This window comes from Emys orbicularis, chromosome 1 (genome assembly GCF_028017835.1).
Source record: "Emys orbicularis isolate rEmyOrb1 chromosome 1, rEmyOrb1.hap1, whole genome shotgun sequence".
Taxonomy (NCBI): Eukaryota; Metazoa; Chordata; order Testudines; family Emydidae; genus Emys; species Emys orbicularis.
The window spans coordinates 368,664,001-368,686,524 of NC_088683.1; the positions used below are offsets into that span (position 1 = coordinate 368,664,001).

Consider the following 22,524-nt stretch of genomic DNA (forward strand, 5'->3'; position numbering starts at 1 on the left):
TCACATGGGCAAGTCACATGTCCACGCATGACTCAGTTTTCAGGCCGATGCCATTGTTTACATGTTAGTTTGAATGTTCCCAGGAAAGCGTAGATGTAGATTGGCATCTCCCAAAGTTCATTCTCAGTTAAGTGTTCCTTGACTGGGCACTTACCCAGAATAGTCCTTCCTCAAGAAGCTGACCAAATGCTTCACTGAGGTTACTTAGAATCAAAACACATTGAGATACAAGTACATAGCCAATATTCATAACTTCAACTACAAAATGATACACACATACAGATAGTATAATTATAAGCAGCAAATCATAACCTTTTCATAGACACCTCACACAACAACCTTTGTACAATATTTGCTGCAAATATACAACAGTGGTTGCAACAATGATCTATAGGGTCACAGTTTATGTCAATAATGTCACACAGGGATCACCCAATGAAATGAATTGGCAGCAAGTTTCAAAGAAACAAAAGGAAGTATTTCTTCACACAGTGCACAGTCAACTTGTGGAACTCTTTGCCAGGGGATGTTGTGAAGGCCACAATTAAAACAGTGTTAAAAAAAGAATTAAATAGGCCTTGGAGGACAAAATGGTCAGGGATACAACGCCATGCTCTCGGTGTCCCTAAACCTCTGACTGCCAGAAAGTGGGACTTGACGACGGGATGGATGACTCGATAAATTGCCCTGTTCTGTTCATTCCCTCTGAAGCACCTGGTATTGGCCACTGTCAGAGACAGAATACTAGGGTAGATGGACCATTGCTCTGACCCAGTAGGGCTGTTCTTATGTTCCCTGGTAGCTATGAGCCCCCTGCTGGGATTCACAGTGCAGCAGTATAAATATCCCTGTGTCTCAGCCCAGGTCAGTGCAGATTCCCCACCAGCTGGCGCTCCCCATCTGGGTCACAGGCAGAGATTCCTCATCCCCGGCCGGGGCAGGAGCCTGGGGAGTCGTTTGCATTGCCATGGAGGTGCAGTTGGAACAGCTGACGTCAATCCAGCGCTGAGGGGATATGAAGCAGGGACGGTGGAGTAGCCCATTCCAATCTAAACTAGAGCCGGTCGGGCATTTTTTGAGGACACATTTGTTGGTGGGAAATGCCAGTGTCTCCAAAACAAACCTTTTCACAGGAACGTGTTGGTTTCCATGAAACCTTCACCAGGCAGCTTCCTCAGGATGGAACGGCTGGTGAGCAAGCGCTCCCCAAGCCTGAATTACCCATGGCAGAGCGTTCACATGGCTGTGGAAGACTTAGTTTTAAGACCAAGCTCTGTGTGATTTGGAGCAGGGATTTGACCCTAGGTCTCCACACCCCATGTGAGCGCCCAGACCTCTGGGCCGTGGGGTTCTCTCTCTTTCACAAGGTCCGCGTGTTGTGGGCCGATCCCCACTGACCCAGTGCCAGATCACTCTGCCATTGTTAGGGTCCTGGGCTGGGACACAGTGGAGTCAGGCGGGCCTGCATTCCCCTACCCCCTGCTCCCCCACCCCTGGGGTGGCATTCCCCTCAGAGCAGGCCAGGAGGCCTGTGTTAGTCTAGCATCCGCCGAGTTAGGAGTCTAGACAGTGGCTGGTGCTCACCCTTCACTGAGCCAGTGGTCACAATCAAAAGGAAAATAAATGGTTATAAATTTGGGAGTACAAACGTGAGCCTCATGGTGGATCAGCTGGAGATGCTGGACAAAAAGAAGGTCCTGGCCATCCACCGGGAAACCGCGGCCTTGCAGGAACGGCTGAAGGCATGGCAGGAGGAGAATGCCACCAAACACATCACCCCCGGTCAGCATGGCCTCTATTCCTTGAATAGGAGGGGAAGGGAAGGGGGATGACTTGTGGATTTCCAGCAACCACCAATGCCCACTCCCCAGAGTTCAGTCCCTTTAGCTGGAGGTGGGGTGGGGAAGAAACCTCCCCACTCCTGCTCCCTGGCTGCCAGTGTCTCCCTGTGACCCTAATCACCCCATCCATAGAGGCAGAGGATGGAAGGATCCATGGAGTCCTGACAGGTTCCAAGAGGTGGGGGAGGAAACATAAAAAAGGCGCCCCCCCTTGGCTCCTCCTCTGGCCACGCCCCCCTTGGCTCCTCCTCCGGCTGCTCCGCACCCCCCCCTTGGCTCCTTCTCCGGCCGTACCGCCCCTCCCCCCCCATGGCTCCTCCGGCCCTGCCGTGTCACCCCTGTGCCCCCCCCACTCCTCTGGCCATGCCTGCCACCCCCCTATGGCTGCCGGCCACGCTGCGGGCCGCCAGCTTGCGCTCCCCTCGCTCCTCTGGCCGTGCTGCGGGCCGCATGCTGCACCCCCCCCCCGCTCCTCCGGCCATGCCCGCCGCACCCCCATGGCTGCCGACCACGCTGCGGGTTGCCAGCCTGTGCCCCCCCTCGCTCCTCCGGCCGCTTTTGGAAAGGCGGGGGAAGCGGCTGCTTCCCCTGCACCCCGCTAGCTACGCTTCTGAGTCCTTAACCTCCTTTGTATCCCAATTTTATAACCATGTATTTTCCTTTTGATTCCAGGGACCTGTGACCATGGTGGGCTCATGGGCATCAGCAAACCCGTCTTGACACAGCTGAACTAGATGGGGCCATGCCTATTCCTATCCCACTCTCCTGCTAACCCAGAGAAGGAACTTTACTGGGTGACACCTTTGAACACAGATGGGAGATCGCTGGCATATTACCGTCTTTACCAGTCATATGATGATTTGCTGGTGTAGAGAAATGATCAGGAGAACAGAATTCAGTGTGGACAAGGTGGGGATATTACCATGGATAGGAATTTCATGTACTGTAACTCTACGACACTGGCAATACGTATAAGCTCAACTTAAATACAAACCAGCTAGTTCAGTCTAAAATACATCCCAGATTCATGTACAACAACTGCGTTTCCTACACTGGTGCATCATGGCAGGACATTGACTTTGCTGTGGATGAAAGTGGGTTGTGGGTAATTAATTCAAGAGACGCAAATACAGGTTACACTGTGATTAGCAAACTCAGTGAAGGCTACCTGCAAGTGCAAAATACCTGGTATAACAGGCCATACAAGTCTTCTGTTTCCAATGCTTTCTTTATATGTGGGGTTCTTTATGCCACTAGATCTGTCCACACTAGGCAGGAGGAGATATTTTATATGTACAATATCAACACTGGGAAAGAGGGCAGAATTAGCATCAGGCTGGATAAAATGTTAAACACAGTGCAAAGAATCAACTACCAGCCCTTGGACCATAAGCTCTAGGTGGACAATGATGGCAACTTACAACCTGAGCTTCCAGCCCACCTCCCAGTGAGAGCTTTCTTTGGTTTCTGTGCAAATTAGTCATGCAGAGTGATTCAGAGTGAATCCCCCAGTGGCAGAAATAGCTGCCTTTGAATGCCAAAGCAAAAATAAAAAATGCATCATCATCGCATGGAAAAATGCAGTTATGTTTTGACAGAACAAGGAGCAATGGTCTCAAGTTGCAGTGGGGGAGGTCTAGGTTGGATATTAGGAAACACTATTTCACTAGGAGGGTGGTGAAGCACTGGAATGGGTTACCTAGGGAGGTGGTGGAATCTCCATCCTTAGAGGTCTTTAAGGCTCGGCTTGACAAAGCCCTGGCTGGGATGATTTATTGGAGTTAGTCCTGCTTTGAGCAGGGGGTCAGGCTAGATGACCTCCTGAGGTCTCTTCCAACCCTAATCTTCTATGATTCTATGTTTTTTTACTGACACTTTCACAGGACATCAAAATAATCACAGCACTAATCATTAAAATTAATCATTTAGAACAATTAGAAAACTAATAGAGGCAGAGATTTACATGGGGGAAAATTAGGGCCGAATCTTGAGAGAAAAACCACATTGTTGGGTCATGGTTGTGGAAGGAAATTCAATGAAACCCAAAAGTCAGCAAATTCAAAATGGTGGAGGGAGGGTTTGTTGTTTTTACACAACACAATTAGCCTTTGGAACTCACTGCCACAAGATACCATTAAGGCCAAGAACTGAGCAGGGTTCAAAAGAGACTTGGCCATTAATATAGATGAGAATACCAAATGTACAGTAATGAGGGCATAAGTCAACCACTAAGTGATGGGGTTTAGGAAGAAACTTTCCCATGCAGAGGATAACTGTGCATAGCCCTGCGGGGATTCCTCTGAAGCAGCCAGGACCGGCTACTAGAGACAGGATACTGACGAGATGGACCACGGCTCTGGTCCAGCCCGGCAGTTCCCATGTCCATAGATATCTACTGTACTGAAGGCAAAAGTGGTTCTTTGTCTAACTGGCCAAAATCATCCCTTAACTGGAGGGTTTTTCACCTCCATCATCTGTGAAGTGGCAGCAGCACTCCATGGAGCCGCAGACTTTTTCGGTGCCCGTCAAGGTGAGCGTAACTCACTTGTCAGCTTCCTTGTGCCTCTCCGTCTGGCCTAAAGTGGGCAGCATAAGAACTAACCTCCCATTTGGCTTCCCCTCACACTAGTGAGACCCTCCCTGTTCTGGGGGTGTCATTAAAACTGATCAGAAGGCTACCAATGAATAGATCTCGAGCCCACATAGTGCCATGGCCCTGGGTGTGCAATGAAACACCCCGGGAGCTGATAATGTCTATTTTGCTACAGGGAGTGAAAGTGTTAACATCCATTTCTCGGTGCCAAGGGACCCTCTCCATGCAGTGAGGAAGAAGCCAAACGAGTAAGTTTCCTTGCTCAGCTAGCAGCCCAGCGGGGGCACTCAGCACCATTTCCACTTCTGCGAGAACATACAGCCCACTTGTTTCCGAATCTGCTTGGTTTTCATCCCGTAAACAATGGGGTTTAGCACGGGGGGGATGAGCACGTAGAGATCGGCCAGCAGGATGTGAATGTGACGGGGGACATGTCGGCCAAAGCGGTGGGTTAGGAGAGTGAAAAATGCTGGGGTATAAAACAAGATGATGATACAGAAGTGGGAGCCACAGGTGCTTAAAGCCTTGAGCCGGGCATCTTTGGTGGGGAGCCTGAAGACAGCCCTGAGGATCAGCACGTAAGACACCCCAATAAATACAACGTCTAGTATAACGGTTACAATCGGCACTGCAAAGCCATACCAGATATTGACGGTTATGTCTGCACAGGCCAGGCTGGCCACCCCTATGTGCTCGCAGTATGAGTGCGGTAGGACGTTGCTTCCGCAGAAGGGCAGCCATTGGAGCAGAAAGAAAACGGGGACAATTATACAAAAGCTTCTGATGACTATGGCCATGGCGATTTTCCCAATCTTCGCATTGGTGAGGATAGTCGTGTATCTGAGGGGGTCGCAGATGGCTACATACCGATCAAACGCCATGGCCAGCAGGACGGCTGACTCGGCAACAAACCCAAAGTGAACAAAGAACACCTGGATGAGGCAGGACTCGAAAGCAATTTCCCTGGCCCTAAACCAGAAGATGGCCAGCATTTTCGGCACTGTAGAAGTAGATAATATTAAATCGCTGACTGCCAACATGGAGAGGAAAAGGTATATGGGCTCCTGGAGGCTGCGCTCTGTTGCAATAAGGAATATTAGAACACAATTCCCTAAAAGAGCAACAGTGTACATCAAACAGAAGGGGATGGCGATCCAGGTGTGCCAGTCCTCCAGGCCCGGGATGCCGAGGAGGATGAATGTGAGATGACTGAATTTTGTGCTGTTGACAGCAGACATGATGAAGTGTGGGCTCTGCTTAGATGCTAGGCAAACTGGAAAGAAAGACAAGGTCATTACTTGGGGGGTAGTGCCCCTTTCACGCTCACTTCTCACTAACATTCTAGAGCGAAATTCACCCCCTGCCAAGAGCTTGCACAAGGCCCAGGGCCGTCTTGGCCACCAGAAACAGGTTCTTTTCAGGAAATAGTGCCAAGATTCACATAACGTGAACTTGAAATGTGCATTCTTTGAATGCAATACAAACCTGAGCATAAGAGCTACATTCAGACAAGTAAAGGACAGAAACGTACCATGTGACAGTGACCAGTCAGAAAGAGCAGATGTCAGATAGGAACACCTGCAAACCCACTGTAAAGAAGCCACAGCACAAGCATTATTGGGCGGATAATTTCAGATAACTTATGCATGAATGCAAATCTCAGTCAGCTCTGGGATGATGCACAAACAGAAACCAAAAAGGTGAAGTTCAGCTTTGTTAGGAATTATTTACCCAGCTCGGTTCCTACTTTATCTTTTCCCATTGATTGATGCAGAATGCAACAGTCAACTACTGAACAACTAAATACAACGGCAACTCAAATGTTAGTCACTGCAGAAGGGATTACTAATGGATTCATAGATTCTACAGCCACATTGGACCACCGTGATCATCACATCTGACCTCCTGTATAACACAGCCCAATGAACTGCCCTGAATCAATTCCTGTTTGACGAAGAGCAGATCTTTCTAAACGCCTCCACTCTCGATTTAAAGATTGTCAGGGATGGAGAATCCACCGCAACTTGTGGTCACTTGTTCCAAGAGCTAATCACCCTCACTGCTGAGAATTTGTGCCTTATTTCTAGTCTGAATTTGTTTAGCTTCACCTTCCAGCCACTGAATCGTGTTAGATATTTGTGGACTGAAGAGCCCTCTGTTCTCACATTTCTGGTCCCCGTCTCGGTACTCATAAACTGTGATCGTGTCACCCCTTCACCTTCTCTTCGTTAAACTAAGTGGACTGAGCTCCTTGAGTCTATCCCTACAAGGCAGCTTTTCCTATCATTTAATCATTCCCATGGCTCTTCTCTGCCCCCTCTCCAGTTTATCAACATCCTTCTTGAATTGAGGACACCAGAACTGGGCAGAGGATTCCAGCAGGGGTCACCCCAGTGCCAAATACAAAGGTCATATAATCTCCCTCCTCGTACTGAGAGTCCCCTGTTCATACGTCCAAGAATCACATTAGCCCCATTTGACCCCAGCACGGCACTGGGAGCTCATGTTCAGCTGATTATCCCCCAGAACCCCCAAGTCCTTTTCAGATCCCTCGCCCCGTGGTCTCCATGCAGCGCTCCCCTTGATTTCAATGGCAGATCCATTGGGCTAACTCTACACCCCAGCCAAGGGACCAGAGTTAACAATGAAATTCAGCCCTCTCCACAGAACCAATTTGCCATCGCCTGGTATAGGGAGTCTGCAGGAAAGTTCTAATCCTCATCTTTAATCAATCAGTCAATAGGTCTAGGAAATAACCGAGTATTGAAAGAGATTAAACCTCACGCTTCACATTTAAATCAATTGCCAACTATTACCGGTCAGGATGATCCCTGAAGAAGTGTCATGTTATCCCACATCTGCCAGTTCTGGAGTTTCTTGCCCCTTCCCTGCAGCACCTGGTGCAGCTCACTGTTGGAGGGGGACGCTGGACGAGACAGACCCTGGTCTGACCCAGCCTGGCAATGCCTCTGTTCCTACCTTTGTAGTAGGTGCACTTTGTTCTTTGGTGCTTTTAATTAGTCCGGCCCAAAATAGCAGATTGTTTGTCAGTGAAAGCGTTCTGGAGTCACAGTCTAAGCCCAGCTCGGAGATGCCCAGAAGACTCTCCAGGGTAACGGGGAGCAGGAGACTCGGGTACCAATGACACCCCACACCCTTCCCTGGGCCCGTTAGAATGTCTGCCGGGTCAGGAAATGGCCGTGTGTCCCAGGCAGAGACATGACATTATAAACCCTGTCTGGGCGACGGGCGTCTCCTTGTCTGTGAGCCTGGAAGCTGCATCTCTTGGGGGCATTTTCTCCTGGCTGCCTATGCCCTGCCTCTCACCCTATTCCATCACACTGCTTAAATGACAAAGGGCTCCTTCAGAAATGTGTCCAGCTGTCACACGGGGCCAGATCCCCAGCTGGTGGAATCCGCACGGCCCTATCAAAGGCAATGCAGCTACGGCAGGTGACACCGGCTGATGAGCTGGCCCTTTGTTATCTGAGGCTTACAGACTTAGGTAAAAACTGGTGTTGTTGCAACCAACCTTGGGAGAATGTCAAGGGTCAGCTTGTGATCCAGGGTAACTGGGATGTTGCACGAAGGCAGCCCCATGTAATATCCCATTGCAGTAGTTACACACAGTTTTTCCATATGATCCACGGGGAAGACAAAGCACACTTCAGCCTTGCACGCGTGATTTGCAGAGTGGAGAATTCAGCTGCTCTGTTAGAATTGCACATTCCCTGAAAATACAAAATAAAAAAATAGTTTCTATCTCCCTGTCTTTCTGTCCCTCCACCCACCATCTTTGGTGTTTCAAGGCACTGTCACCTCAGTATCTAAAGCCCTGAAGTTCATGATTATTTTATAGCTGAATCATTTGGAAGCTTGGTATAAAGAAATGCTAGTGATTCTGGCCTGCTCCTGTCTGAGCTATTGGGATGGGAAGGGAAATCTAGACATGCCTCCCCTCCCTGAATGGGACAGGAATGATCTGTAATAACAGCGCTTAGCAGGTCTTAGCAGGATCAGCCCCACGGGGAGGTGCAGCAGGTATTATCTCTTCCTTGCACACTGGAAAAATGAACATAGGTGTTGACCTTACAGGGACCCCTCCTGTGGAACGTCTTTGCAGGATCCGGGCCAGGGAGAGGCCAGGTGATGGGACAAGAACTGGGAATGCCTATTTTCTGTTCCTGGGCCTGCTGCGCGCCAGCAGCAGTACCCGATGAGAATACTGCAGCTCATTACAGGCATGAAACACACTGCATTCGAGTCTATATTCTCACTGTCTTTTCTTTGACTGTGGGCTCGATCCTGCAAGATCCTATGTGCCCTCAGCTCCCATTGAAAGCAGTGGATGCTGAAGGTGCCCTTGGCCTGGGTCCTTTGCGTGCTAATGTTCCCACTGATGATACGCAACGGGCGACTTTCTAAAGAGAGGGATGCACAGTAATGGAGGCCTGCCCCGATCCCAAACGACTCACCGAGCTCCTGCTCCAGCCGGGGCTGAGGAATCTCTGCCTGTGAGCCGGGTGCAGAGCTCCAGGCAGTGTGAACCGCACTGACCAGGGCTGAGACACAGGGATATTTATACTGCCTCCCTGGGAATCCCGGCGGGGCTCTGAGCCACCAGGGAGCCCCAGGGACTCACCAGTTTCCGCATCAGCCTCATGCAGGTGTGATCTTTAAACAGGGGATTGCCCAGTGTTTGTATGAACGATATTCCTGCCGGCTTTCCCCATCGCCAGCCCAAACGCCCAGGCTCTGGCTGTTATTTCACACGGGGAGCAGGGGAGCACCTACAAGCCCTACCGGGGATCAGGGCGCTGCTGCACTGGGCTGGACACATACGGCGAGCGCAGCTCCTGCCCCAGAGAGCTCTCAACCTAACCAAAGGGTGGGAGCAAAGAAGTCACATTGCCCCCAGTTTGTAGGTGGGGAACGGAGCTCCAGGGACGCTAAGTGACTCACCCAAGGCCACACAGGGAGTCAGTGGCAGAACCAGGATTTGAATCCAGGGCTCCCAAGTCCCAGCCCAGAGCCGTAATCACAAGCCGATTCTTCCTCTCTGAGAGCGTGTCACGGGGTGCTCCGCTTGCCCCTAGGGGCGCCTCCTTCTGGCCATGTCTGGGGATTAGCTCTGCCAGGCCCACGCCCCTTCCTGCAGTTGCTCAGCGGACTGGGGCTGTGTAGACATTTGGCCTCTGTGAGTCCCTTTCCCCCCAGGGGTCTCGGTGCTTGGGGTTCAGCTAGCCCAGACACAGCCCCACAGCGAGCCCCAGTCAGCCACAGGGGGCAGCCAGCTTTAAATGCTGTGTTGACCCACCCACCCACACCCCTCCCAGCAACTGGGACACAGCAGCTGCTCCCCTAGGTGGCTGTGCAGGCCAGTCCCTCCCTGCAGGAGATGCATGTTGGCTAGTGTGTTTTGGGGCATGTCTCTGTCAGTGCATCCGGGGGCAGTGCACTGGGGCTGGTCTGGCCTCTGCCACTGGGGTGGCCACTGCAACCCGCCCAGTCAGCGGGGCACATTAGGAGCCTGCCAGAAGCCAGGCATCGCTGTGCACAAAGCCTGGCACTTCGTACTGGTGGGTGCTGCCCGGAGTCTGCAAAAAGTAAGTGGGTCTGATGGTGCTAACACCAGGGGCAGCACAAAAGGGCCTGGCAACAGGGAACGCACAGCTTCCCTAGCACTAATGTTCCTGCACCAGAACAGCTAGTCCCTGGCTCTGGTAATCTCCCTTTCGCCCATGTACACACCCTTTAGATTTCAAATAAAGGACAACTTGGAAATTATTGGAGAATGTCTATTTTTAAGGCCCCCCCCCCGATGTTTGATTTGTGACACACACTCATATACAAAGAACCGATTGTATTACAGTGTCCCATCCTTTGCATGATTCCTGGTGTTTACAAGACAATATTTATTGATTTGATGTGTAATGTGGAACACTGGGCCCCGAACAAAGGACAGGTGGTCACGCCGTGTGTGACATTGTAACATATTTCCTCTCCACCTGCTTTGGGACAAATCTGGGACACGGTACAGGTGAAACAACTTTAAACGAAGAACACTAGAGAATCTCTTGGTTAGCAGGATGATAGAAGAGGGAGGGGTCAGTTTCTGCAGACAATGGCTGCAGCACTATGGGATCCTGTAGAGGGGTCCGGACTCACCCCTGCGGCGCCTCCTGCTGGTCGTCCAGGGAATTAGCTCACCAGCCTCTGGAGCGCCCTCTGCAGGCGGGTGATCCGCCTTGTCCTCTGCACTGGCCTCCATGTCCCCCCCAGGACCCCGGTGACCCTTGCTCTGGGTGCTGCCCCCTGGCAATACCCACACACGCTGGGTCTCCCCTCCCTGGGGAACCCCCACCCCCTAACCCCACCTCACCTCAGGATAAGGCCACTGCCAGTCACCAACTAGCCCCCACTCTCTGGGGCAGACTGCAATATAGGCCACTCATCATCTGCAAGGTTGGGTTTGGACCTGCTGCCTTGGCCTAGCCCTGGGCTGCCCTCTGCAACCCCCAGTACCCCTTGGCCTATTACCAGGCCGCAGCCTGGGGCTTTCCAGGCTGGAGCTCCCCAGCTCCTCAGCCTTTCCCCAGCGTGTGTGGGTATTGCCAGAGGGCAGCACCCAGAGCAAGGGGCACCGGGGTCCTGGGAGGGACACGGGGGCCAGTGCAGAGGACAAGGCGGATCACCGCCCTGCAGAGGGCGCTCCAGAGGCTGGTGAGCTAATTCCCTGGATGACCAGCAGGAGGCGCCGCAGGGGTAAGTCCGGACCCCTCTACATATGGTGGAGAATGCGGGCATAGCGATCCACCCCTGACACAAGGGGCAAGACGAGAACAGCAGGACTATTGCCTGGACAGGGGAAACTGAGGAACGGGACAATGGATCCCGTATACTGCGGGGTATATTATGCAGAGACCCCGGGGGTTGTCCCCGGGTGGGGCCCGGCGTCAGAGGCCCAGTGGAAGGGGGCTGACGGGGGCCCGGGAGACCCGGGATGGACTGTGGGAGGTGCTGTGGGCCCTCCAGGCACAGATCGGCCAGCTGGTGGAGGAGCAGCGGGCCGTGCGAACACTCCTGAGGAGGGAGTATACAAGAGACCGCGGAGGGCGTGGGCCACAGAGTGCCAGGGCCAGGAGGCCTGTGGCGAAGGCTTGCTACGCCTGTGGTCAGGCTGGACATTTAAAACGGGACTGTCCCAATGGGGCTGGAGGCAGAGGACCTCACCCCGCAATGCGCCGGAGCCCGATCCCTCAAGTAGGCCGCGGGGGGAGGGAACTTCAGCGGCTGAAGGCATGTTGGGCCTGTGGGCGCAGGGGGCACCTGAAGCAGGAGTGCCCCAGCCCCAGGAATACGGCCCAGGGAGGGTTGGCCCGGTGAAGGACAAAAGGAAAATACCGAGGCCCGGGGCAGCACAGAGGCGGGATGCCTGCTGGGGCTGTAGGGAGCCCGGGCATATAAGGAGGCACTGCCCCCTCAGAAGAAGTGAGGAGAGGCCAGAGGAGGTGCCTGTGACACCAGAAGGGCCAAAACCGCTGGAGGCGGTGACCGGGATGGAGGGATCCCTGCGGGAGGCATGAACCCAGACTGGCCCGGGGTTTGTCGCCGATGATGAGACCCAGAGCAAGTGGGCCCAGGAAGAGGCTGGGACCCAAGTGGTCCATGACCAGGCCACCAAATGGACCCAGACCCTGAGGGTGGGGGGTCAGGAAGACGGCCTGGGGGACCAGGACCTGCGGACGCGGCTAGAGGCCACGGAGCAGGCCCGGTGGACGGCAGAGGCGCGGCTCCAAAAAGCCTGCCAGGAGAGGGAAGACCTGGCTGTCAAGCTCAAGGACAGTGAGGAGAAGCAGGCGCAGCTGGCGGGACACCTCCGGGCCACACAGGCCAGAAGGCCCCTTGATTCCCTGGGGTGGGGGTTTTAAGGGGGGAGGTGTGTAGTGGAGTGGACACCCGCTCCTGCCCTGAGGGGTTGGAAAAGCCCTGCAGACGGCTGGGGCTGGGCAAGGTAAAACCCTGGCTGATTGGGGGAAGTTGCTGCAGCTGGGCCACACCCTAATCAGAGCCCAGATGGCCGGTATAAAGAGGCTGGGAGCCAGGCGTCCAACAGTCTGTCTCTGCCTTCAGAAAGAGAAGGGCCTGGCTGCAGGGAGCTAGACAGGGTACCTATAGTGGAGCAGGGCTGGGGAAAGGCTGAGGAGCTGGGGAGCTCCAGCCTGGAAAGCCCCAGGCTGCAGCCTGGTAATAGGCCAAGGGGTACTGGGGGGCTGCAGAGGGCAACCCAGGGCTAGGCTAAGGCAGCAGGTCCAACCCCCCCCTTGCCAGTGATGAGTGGCCTATACTGCAGTCTGCCCCAGAGAGTGGGGGCTAGTTGGTGACTGGCAGTGGCCTTATCCTGAGGTGAGGTGGGGTTAGGGGGTGGGGGTTCCCCAGGAAGGGGAGACCGAGCATGTGTGTGGGTATTGCCAGGGGGCAGCACCCAGAGCAAGGGTCACCGGGGTCCTGGGAGGGACACGGGGGCCAGTGCAGAGGACAAGGCGGATCACCGGCCTGCAGAGGGCGCTCCAGAGGCTGGTGAGCTAATTTCTTGGACGACCAGTAGGAGGCACCGCAGGGGTGAGTCCGGACCTCCTACAGATCCCCTACCAGGAGAGTTAGCTGAAGGCAAGGATGTAGATATTCAGGCCTGTCTGCAAAGGCCTATACTTTAAGAATGTAGGTATATGTTTATCACGTAGCTAGTTATAGAGGTATAAAAGAGAGAATCAAAATCACTGTCTGTCTGTGTAAGGGCCTTTTCTCACTGTGACAGTCTGAGGCCCTGTTCTTAGGCTAAGCCTTGGGCTAAGCAGCAGAGGCAACCATAAGCTGGGAAGTGAACGGTCACATCCTCACATCCCAAACCAGTCACATTGAAATCAGGCAATCTGGGGCTGTTAGGAAGGTGATCGATCTATCAGCTCCAGAGAGAGGGAAGAGCCTAGAAGATGTAAAAGGAAACAGTTTGATAGCATCCTGTCTGGCAAGAACTTACTTATCAATAGCTGGGATGTGAAATCCTCATTTCTGTATTGTTCTATCACTGTAGTCTCCACTTCCCTATTGTTTGTCTGTATAATCTCTGTCTGGTTCTGTGATTTTCTGTCTGCTGTATAATTAATTTTGTTGGGTGTAAACCAATTAAGGTGGTGGGATATAATTGGTTAAATAATCATGTTACAATGTGTTAGGATTGGTTAGTTAAATGTCAGTAAAATGATTGGTTAAGGTATAGCTAAGCAGAACTCAAGCTTTACTATATAGTCTGCAGTCAATCAGGAAGTAAAGGGCGGGAATGGGGGTGGGGGAATTGGAATCATGTTTTGCTAATGGGAGGGGAATGGGAACAGGGACACAGCCAACGCTCCGTCCCTAGAAGCAGCTGCTGTTTGTTTTCTGGGTTCACTGCACGGCCCTTAGAAGCAGGTGCTGGGAGATGTCCCCACCTCCGCTCGGTGAATTGCTGAGGTGCTGGCTGTTCGCTTCCACGGGCTGGGACGCTTCAGTTCTGCTGGCCTCTCAAGCAGCTGCTGTGTGTTTAGTCAGCCTGAGCCCTTCCCGCCTCAGAGGCGGTGGCTGTTCCTTGCTGGTAGAGGTGGAGAAGATGTCTTGGGTCCCCTCTGCTGCATGGCACCAGCCAGGGCTGGCTTTAGGACCTGCGGGGCCCAATTCGAATACCTGGCAGTGGTCCGGGTCTTCGGCGCCACTTCAGCGGCAGGGGGTCTTCCGCGGCACTGAAGGAGCCCCCGCCGCCAAAATGCCGTTGAAGACCCCAGAGCAGACCCCCCCGCCGCCAAAATGCCGCCGGAGCGGACTGCCGTCAGGTGAGCCTAAGGCACGGGGCCCTCTTAGGCGTAGGGCCCTCCTACCTGCGGGGCCCGATTCGGGGGAATCGGCCTAAAGCCGGCCCAGGCACCAGCAGCCAGCCCAGGATCATTCCCTACAGTCTATTCTCCATGGGTTTGTCTGATCTTCTTTCAAATGCCCTGTCATAGCTTTCACCCCCACTCTGAACTTTAGGGTACAGATGTGGGGATTTGCATGAGAACTCCTAAGCTTAATTATCAGCTTAGATTAGTATGCTGCCACCACCAAATCATTTAAACAACCATTTGAGTCATTTGGGAACTTTGTTTCCCCCCGAAAATGTTTCCCTCCCAAGTACTATAACCCTTCCCTGGGTAGCCTTGAAAGACTTCTTCACCAATTTCCTGGTGAACACCGATCCAAACCCCTTGGATCTTAACAACAAGAAAACATCAATCAGGTTCTTAAAAAGAAGACTATTCATTAAAGAATAGGGGTGAAAGGAATACCTCTGTGAGATTAGCATGTAAACTACTCTCACAGACCACAGATTCAAATCACAGAGGATGTTCCCCTGGGCAAAAACCTTAGTTACACAAAAGAAATCCCAATTTGATTATTCCTCTAATGCAAAAAGACAAAGTCACAAAAGGAAATAAACATAAGCTAATTCATTCCTTCTCTAAGGGTATGTCTACACTACGAGAGTAGTTCGATTTTACTTAAATCGAATTAGTGGAACCGATATTACAAAGTCGAACGTGTGTATCCACACTAAGAACAGTAATTCGACTTTGTGAGCCCACACTAACGGGGCAAGCGTCGACATTGGAAGCGATGCGCTGTGGGCAGCTATCCCACAGTTCCCGCAGTCCCTGCTACCCATTGGAATTCTGGGTCAAGCCCCCAATGCCTGCTGGGGAAAAAAATGTCGAGGGTGGTTTTGGGTAACTGTCATCATTCAACCGTCACTCCCACCCTCCCTCCCTGAAAGCGCCGGCGGGCAATCAGTTCGTGCACTTTTCTGGTGAGTGACAGCGCGGACGCCACAGCACTGCGAGCATGGAGCTCGCTGCGACCATCACTGCAGTTATGGCCGTTGTCAACACCTCGCACCTTATCATCCACCTTTTTCAGAGGCAGATGCTGAGAAATCGGGCGAGGAGGCTACGGCAGCGCGGTGAGGACATTAAGTCTGAGAGTGACACAGACCTCTCGCAAAGCACGGGACCCTGTGCCGTGGACATCATGGTGGCAATGGGTCATGTTGATGCTGTGGAACGGCAATTCTGGGCCCGGGAAACAAGCACGGACTGGTGGGATCGCATAGTGCTGTAGGTCTGGGATGAATCACAGTGGCTGCGAAACTTTCGCATGCGGAAGGGGACTTTCCTCGAACTTTGTGAGTTGCTGTCCCCTGCCCTGAAGCGCAAGGACACCCGGATGCGAGCAGCCCTGAGTGTCCAGAAGCGAGTGGCCATAGCCCTCTGGAAGCTTGCAACGCCAGACAGCCACCGGTCAGTCGCGAACCACTTTGGCGTGGGTAAATCTACCGTGGGGGTTGCTGTGATGCAAGTAGCCAATGCAATCATTGAGCTACTGCTCTCAAAGGTAGTGACCTTGGGAAACGTGCAGGTGATCATAGATGGCTTCACTGCGATGGGATTCCCAAACTGCGGTGGGGCTAGAGATGGAACTCACATCCCTATCCTGGGACCGGAGCACCAAGCTAGCCAGTACATTAACAGAAAAGGCTACTTTTCAATGGTGCTGCAAGCACTGGTGGACCATAGGGGACGTTTTACCAACATCAACGTCGGATGGCCGGGCAAGGTTCATGACGCTCGTGTTTTCAGGAACTCTGGTCTGTTTAGACGGCTGCAGGAAGGTATTTACTTCCCGGACCACAAAATAACTGTTGGGGATGTGGAGATGCCTATAGTGATCCTCGGGGACCCAGCCTACCCGCTAATGCCCTGGCTCATGAAGCCCTATACAGGCGCCCTGGACAGTGAAAAAGAACTCTTCAACTACCGTCTCAGCAAGTGCAGAATGGTGGTGGAGTGTGCTTTTGGACATCTCAAGGGGAGATGGAGAAGCTTACTGACTCGCTCTGATCTCAGCGAAACCAATATCCCCATTGTTATTGCAGCTTGCTGTGTGCTCCACAATCTCTGAGAGCAAGGGGGAGACGTTTATGGTGGGGTGGGAGGTTGAGGCACATCGCCTGGCTGCTGATTACGCCCAGCCAGACAGCCGGGCAATTAGAAGAGCCCAGCGGGACGCGCTGTGCATCCGGGAGGCTTTGAAAGCTAGGTTCCACAGTGAGCAGGGTAACCTATTAAGTTTGTTTAAAGAGAAGCTGAACCTGCCCCCGTTTCTTTACCCAGTTAATGTTGACTATCCTCTCCAGTTACATACCCTTCACCCCGTTTCCCCCGTCCAACACACCTTTAAAAATAAAATAAATGGAACTTTGTTCATTAACACTGTTTTCTTTATTAAGGGTTTCGTGGTAAAGGGTTGAAACTGGGACGCAGACTGTGGTGGGGAGCGGGTGTAGTGTTGGAAAGGACGCTTCTAAACTCGAGGAATGACAGGCTCCTGCTCCTAGAGCGGTCCGCAGTGGTGGACTGGTTGTTTCAACGGAGCCTGCCACCCCTCCTTTTCGGGACTCTGTGTGTGGGGGCTATGTGAGTTTGTGGCGGGGGAGGACTGTTACAGATCCCATGCTGCGTGGCTCTGTCATACAGGCTAAGGACCGCTGCATAAGATCTGTAACCGCCCTTCCCCGCCACAAACTCACATAGCCCCCCCACACAGAACATGAAAACCACCTCCCAGACAGACCAGGGTGCCTAGTCACTGCAATGTGTGTGTGACCTGCTGCTGAACCTGCCCCCATGTCTGTACCCTGGTAAAGGTGACTGTCCTCTCCAATTACCAACCCCCTTCCACCCTTCAAACACACTCTCCTGTAAAGAACATGATGAAAACAGTAATTAACAGAAACATATTTTTTATTAACTACACAGGTAGGGGATGACACTGGGATGGGGGCTTGGGTGAGGTGCTTTTGGAGTGAAGGAAAGGACTTATCAAAACTTTGGGAATGAGAGCCGTCTGCTACTTGAGCAGTCCGCAGGGGTGGAGTGACTGTTTTCACGGCCCCTGCCGCCCCTCCTTCTTGGGACTTTGGGTGAGGGGGGGATGGGACTTTGTGGCGGGGGAGGGCGGTTAGAGATAGACTGCAGCGGGGCTCTGTCTTCCTGCCTCCGGTCCTGCAGAACATCCACAAGGCGCCGGAGCATGTCCGTTTGCTCCCTCATTAGTCCAAGCAGCGTTTGAGTCGCCTGCTGGTCTTCCTGCCGCCACCTGTCCTCCCGTTCGCTGTGTGATTGCTGGTATTGCGACATGTTCTCCCTCCACTGGGTCTGCTGGGCCGCCTTGGCTTGGGAGCAGCCCATACGTTCAGAGAACATCTCGTCCCGTGTCCTTCTCTTTCAGCGCCTAATCTGCGCCAGCCTCTGGGAGGGGGATGCCGGGGTAGGTCGGGAGACACTCACAGCTGTGGGATGGGAAAAAGGGAGTGAATTCCTCACAAAGATACATTTTTGTGAACAATGAACATAGTCTTTCTCTGTGAATGAGACCATGCACAGCACCTATCACATGCGCACTCAGGACAAGGTCGAATTTTCGGCCTTCCCATTCAGTGCCTGGGGTCTTGGAGTACAGATCACACAAGCGGGGCAGGACAGTGGAATTCGGGTAGCAGGCGGACATGGTAAGCCGTAGACTTTTGGCTGCTGAAAGCTTAATTTATAGCAGTGCCCTCCTTTCACGTTCAAAGCAATGCCCCTAGTGTTGGCCAGTTCCTGCTGCCGGCAATCCGGCCAGCATGAACTCTGCCCCTGTCCCACCCCCTCACGGCTGTCCCCGGGAAAGATCCCTGTATGTTGCCCCTGTCCCGCCTCCACCGTGGGGCTGTAAACCGCCGGTTACAGTTACGTAAAGGAACAGGCAATCAGTCCCAATTCAACATTCCCCTAATTTAAAGCAGGTCACCATGAGTGATATCACTCTGATGAGGATTTCGGACACAGAGAAAGACCGCATGCTGCGTGAATGCCAGCAAAAACCAGGGCTGTATGCGGCCATGCTGTGCGAGGCACTGATCCCGGACTACTTGCTGCTAGCCTGGTGCGGAAAAGTTTCCTACCACGGAGGACCCAATAAGGCCGCTCTCCCCAGGAACCTAATGCAAAGGCTTTCAAATTACCTCCAGGAGAGCTTTGTGGAGATGTCCCAGGAGGATTTCTGCTCTATCCCCGGACATATTGACAGAATTTTCCAGTAGTTGCACTGGCAAGGACTAAAAAGTAGAGCGCCTAGGGCAAAGTAATCATGAAAAACCCATTGTTAATATTCCATTCCTGTTCTGATCGAAATAAATGTTTACATGTTTAAAACACTTACCGACTGATCCTTCCCCTGATTCAGGGTCAGGGTTAACGCCTTGGGAGGGTTGGTAAGGGATCTCCGTGAGGGTGATGAAGAGATCCTGGCTGTCGGGGAAATCAGCACTGTATGCGCTGTCGACTGCCTCGTCCTCCTCATCTTCCCCGTCCGCGAACATCTCCGAGGAAGCGGCCGTCGACAATACCCCATCGTCAGAGTCCACGGTCAGTGGCGCGGTAGTGGTGTCGGCCGCACCTAGGATGGAATGCAGTGCCTCGTAGAAACGGCATGTCTGGGTCTGGGATCCGGAGCGTCCGTTTGCTGCTTTGGTCTTCTGGTAGCCTTGTCTCAGCTCCTTGATTTTAACACGGCACTGCGTTGCATCCCGGCTGTATCCTCTCTCTGCCATGGCTTTGGAGATCTTCTCGTAGGTCTTCGCATTCCGTTTTTTCGATCGCAGCTCCGAAAGCACGGACTCATCGCCCCACACAGCGATCAGATCCAAGACTTCCCGATCAGTCCATGCTGGGGCCCTCTTTCTATTCTGCGATTGCACGGCCATCTCTACTGGAGAGCTCTGCATCGTTGCCAGTGCTGCTGAGCTCGCCACGCTGTCCAAACAGGAAATGAGATTCAAACTGCCCAGACAGGAAAAGGAATTCAAATTTTCCCGGGGCTTTTCCTGTGTGGCTGGTCAGAGCATCCGAGCTCGGACTGCTGTCCAGAGCGTCAACAGAGTGGTGCACTGTGGGATAGCTCCCGGAGCTATTACCGTCGATTTCCATCCACACCTAGCCTAATTCGACATGGCCATGTCGAATTTAGCGCTACTCCCCTCGCCGGGGAGGAGTACAGAAATGGATTTAAAGAGACCTCTATGTCGAACTAAATAGCTTCGTTGTGTGGATGGATGCAGAGTTAATTCGATGTAACGCTGCTAAATTCGACATAAACTCCTAGTGTAGACCAGGCCTAATACTCACTACCCTGGCAGTGGGGTGAGACCAAAGTCCTCTTACTCTGGCTGGTTTGGTTTGCCTTAGAGGTGGAAAAACCCCCGCCTTGGGCTGTGACTGCCCTGTTTTAAGCGATTTGTCCTGAATTAACTCTCTCAGTTGGGTCCCTCTCTCAGGGGGCAAGAGCGCAGCCCTTACCTAAAGCTACAAAAAAATGCAAGAAAAATTAGAGTGCAGAAGGCAGCAAATAAACTGCAACTTAAGCATAAACAAAAACTAGCAGACATTCGACTGCTAAAAGAGCAAAAAATAGCTAAACTTTAAAAAAAAAAAAAAAAAGCTCGTAAGGGGCGTCTGGAGCTGCTGGCTGCTAAAAAAAAAAAAAAAAAAGCTCGACAAATGAAACAGGAGACGCACAAAATGCAACGGAAAACGGCTAAACTCCAGCTCCAAGTAAAAAAAAAAAAAACAAAGGAAAAACTTCCCTCCTTCCTCTTAAAAAATCTTGTCCCCCCATTGGTTCCTCTGGTCAGGTGTCAGCTAGGCTAGGTGAACTTCTTAACCCTTTACAGGTAAAAGAGGCATTAACCCTTAACTATCTGTTTATGACACTCCCCACAAGAGGGCTTGGCGTGGGCCCCAGTGGGGGGGGGTGGGCTGGGGACAGGGGTATGCTGGAGACGGGCAGGGTGGGATGGCCGTGCTGACCATGGGCCTGGGAGGTGGCCAACCCACTCGCCCGGTAGTGTGCAGGAGGGAGCTCGCAGATGAAATGATTGGCATGGAGGAGGCCCAGCCAGCCCTAGGGATGAACAATACAGAAATATGCGGTTATGTTTTGACAGAACAAGGAGCAATGGTCTCAAGTTGCAGTGGGGGAGGTCTAGGTTGGATATTGGGAAAAACGATCAGGAAAAAAAATTTGGGTCGTGGGTGTGGAAAGAAATTCCATGAAACCAAAAAGCAACAAATTCATAATGGTGGAGGGAGGGTTTGTTGTTTTTACACAAGACAATTAGCCTTTGGAACTCACTGCCCCAAGATACCATTCCGGCCAAGATATAGATGGCAGCTGTTCCCAGGGTCCGCAGTTGTTGCGATAAGAGCCCCGGGCGATAAGCCTTTGCTCCTCTGGGATCAGCAGGGCTCCTGGGTCACTGCCTCAGCCTATGGGGCGCCTCCCCTTAGAGTCTGTGGAAGAGGGTCAGTGAGCAGATTTAGGTGGCTGTGGTGCACCTCCGCCTGCACCCAGCTCTGCACGCTCGCCCCCCGCCAGTACAGGCGCCGAGCCGTCTGGCACAGGCCAGTAGCGGAGAGAGAGGCCCTGGGCTTCACCAGGGAGGCCCCGCTGCCCAGAAGCAGCTCAGGCCCCATTTGACTATGGTGCGTCTGCGCTGGAGCCGGAGGGGTCATTTCCAGTGCGAGTGCCGTACCTGCGCCAGCGCTAGGTGAGCGAGCACGCTAGGAACAGAAAGGCCGCTGGCGCAGCGCTAGCGACAAGAAGGGCTGGCTGCCCTGAGCGTGATCCCAGCCGAGAGCCATGGGACGTACCCGCAGTGGGGAGCCACTGACGCCGCGGGGCTGCACTCGGTGGGAAGCACCAGAGCTCCCTGAGGGGTAGCGCAGGCACCTCTCCCCGCTGGACCTTCCAGCCCCGGCTTGTGTGGTCGTTCCCTAAGCAGCCCGTTCCCCTGGTGTCGGGGCCTCTCTTCCCCCCTTGCTGAGTGCTCCTGCAGTGTCTCCATTACAGGCCTTGCAGCCTCCCTTCACCCCTATCCATGGGTCCCCCTTGGGGTTCCAGCCATGCCCCCTCCTCTTCCCTGCGTCTCTGTCTCTCCGCAGCCTCCTGCTCCGTCACCAGTTCAGCTCCCACCTGCATGTGGGTGATTCAGAAATAACTCGCTCTGCCCTCAACCTGCCCCCCCCCCCCCATTAACCTCACATCTCCAGCAGCCTCCCTGGCACCTTCCTAGGGGTCCTTCCCTAGGTAGCAGCCGGGCTCTGGTGCTGGGGCACCTGCATTTTGGGGGCATTCCATCTGGACATATAGGGGGCAGGATTTGGAGAACTCGGGTGTTCGGGTCTCTGTGTGTGCGAAGCTGCTCCTTTGCCGGTGATTCACCCCTGGGAATCCGGACCTGATGGCCGAGGGAGCCAGGGTTGGATAATGTGTGTGGCTGGTAAATGGGAGAAGTGAGTCTTTGCCATGGAAACCACACGAGTGTTTGGAAAGTCACTGCTCTCCTTGTGGATTGCTCTGTGTGTCTTCCGGCTGCTAACAGCCTGGGCATCTCACCCAGGGAATCGCTGCTGGTGTTTGCAGCACTGGGGAAATACAGGTCTCTGGGGCTCCCTGCTGGCTCGGAGCCCCCTGCTGGGATCCCCAGGGCAGCAGGATAAATATCCCCGAGTCTCAGCCCTGGTCAGTATGGATTGCACACTGCCCGCAGCTTCCCACCCAGATCACAGGCAGAGATTCCTCATCCGCAGCTGGGCCAGGAGCCTGGTGAGTCGCTGGCATTAACCTGTGGGTCGGGGGCAGCTCTCCGGCTTTCAGCAGGGCCTGGTGGGATGAGGACTGTGATTGGAGCGAGGGGCAGGGAATCTGCAGCCGGGGGAAATGCCCCTGAGAGATGCAGCGTCTAGGTTCCGAGCTGGGATCCGCCCCTTGCCCAAGCAGGATTTATAAAGTGGCGTCACTGCCCAGGACTCACAGCCATGTGCTGACCTGACAGACGTTCTGCCTGTGTCATTCTAACCCCTCTGGTAAGGATCCCCGGGAGGGGGACGGGATGCGTCTTTCCACGCCGGGAGTGGGCCA

General features: G+C 53.3%; 2 protein-coding genes and 1 pseudogene across 2 annotated transcripts in view; 2 read left to right on the forward strand and 1 right to left on the reverse strand.

Annotated features, from left to right (window-relative positions):
* Positions 1–22,524, forward strand: part of LOC135873700 (olfactory receptor 52Z1P-like) — a 68,296-nt gene that overhangs the window by 41,594 nt on the left and 4,178 nt on the right. The window lies entirely within an intron of this gene.
* Positions 1,659–3,321, forward strand: LOC135892137 (olfactomedin-4-like; annotated as a pseudogene).
* On the reverse strand, positions 4,722–5,672 carry LOC135895457 (olfactory receptor 52B2-like). Its single transcript, XM_065423569.1, has one exon. It carries the CDS (start codon positions 5,670–5,672, stop codon positions 4,722–4,724), a length of 951 nt encoding a protein of 316 aa, XP_065279641.1.

Bases quoted from the DNA above. Each gene is read 5' to 3' on its own strand.
- LOC135895457 (XM_065423569.1), bottom strand. From the start codon at position 5,672: ATGTCTGCTGTCAACAGCACAAAATTCAGTCATCTCACATTCATCCTC.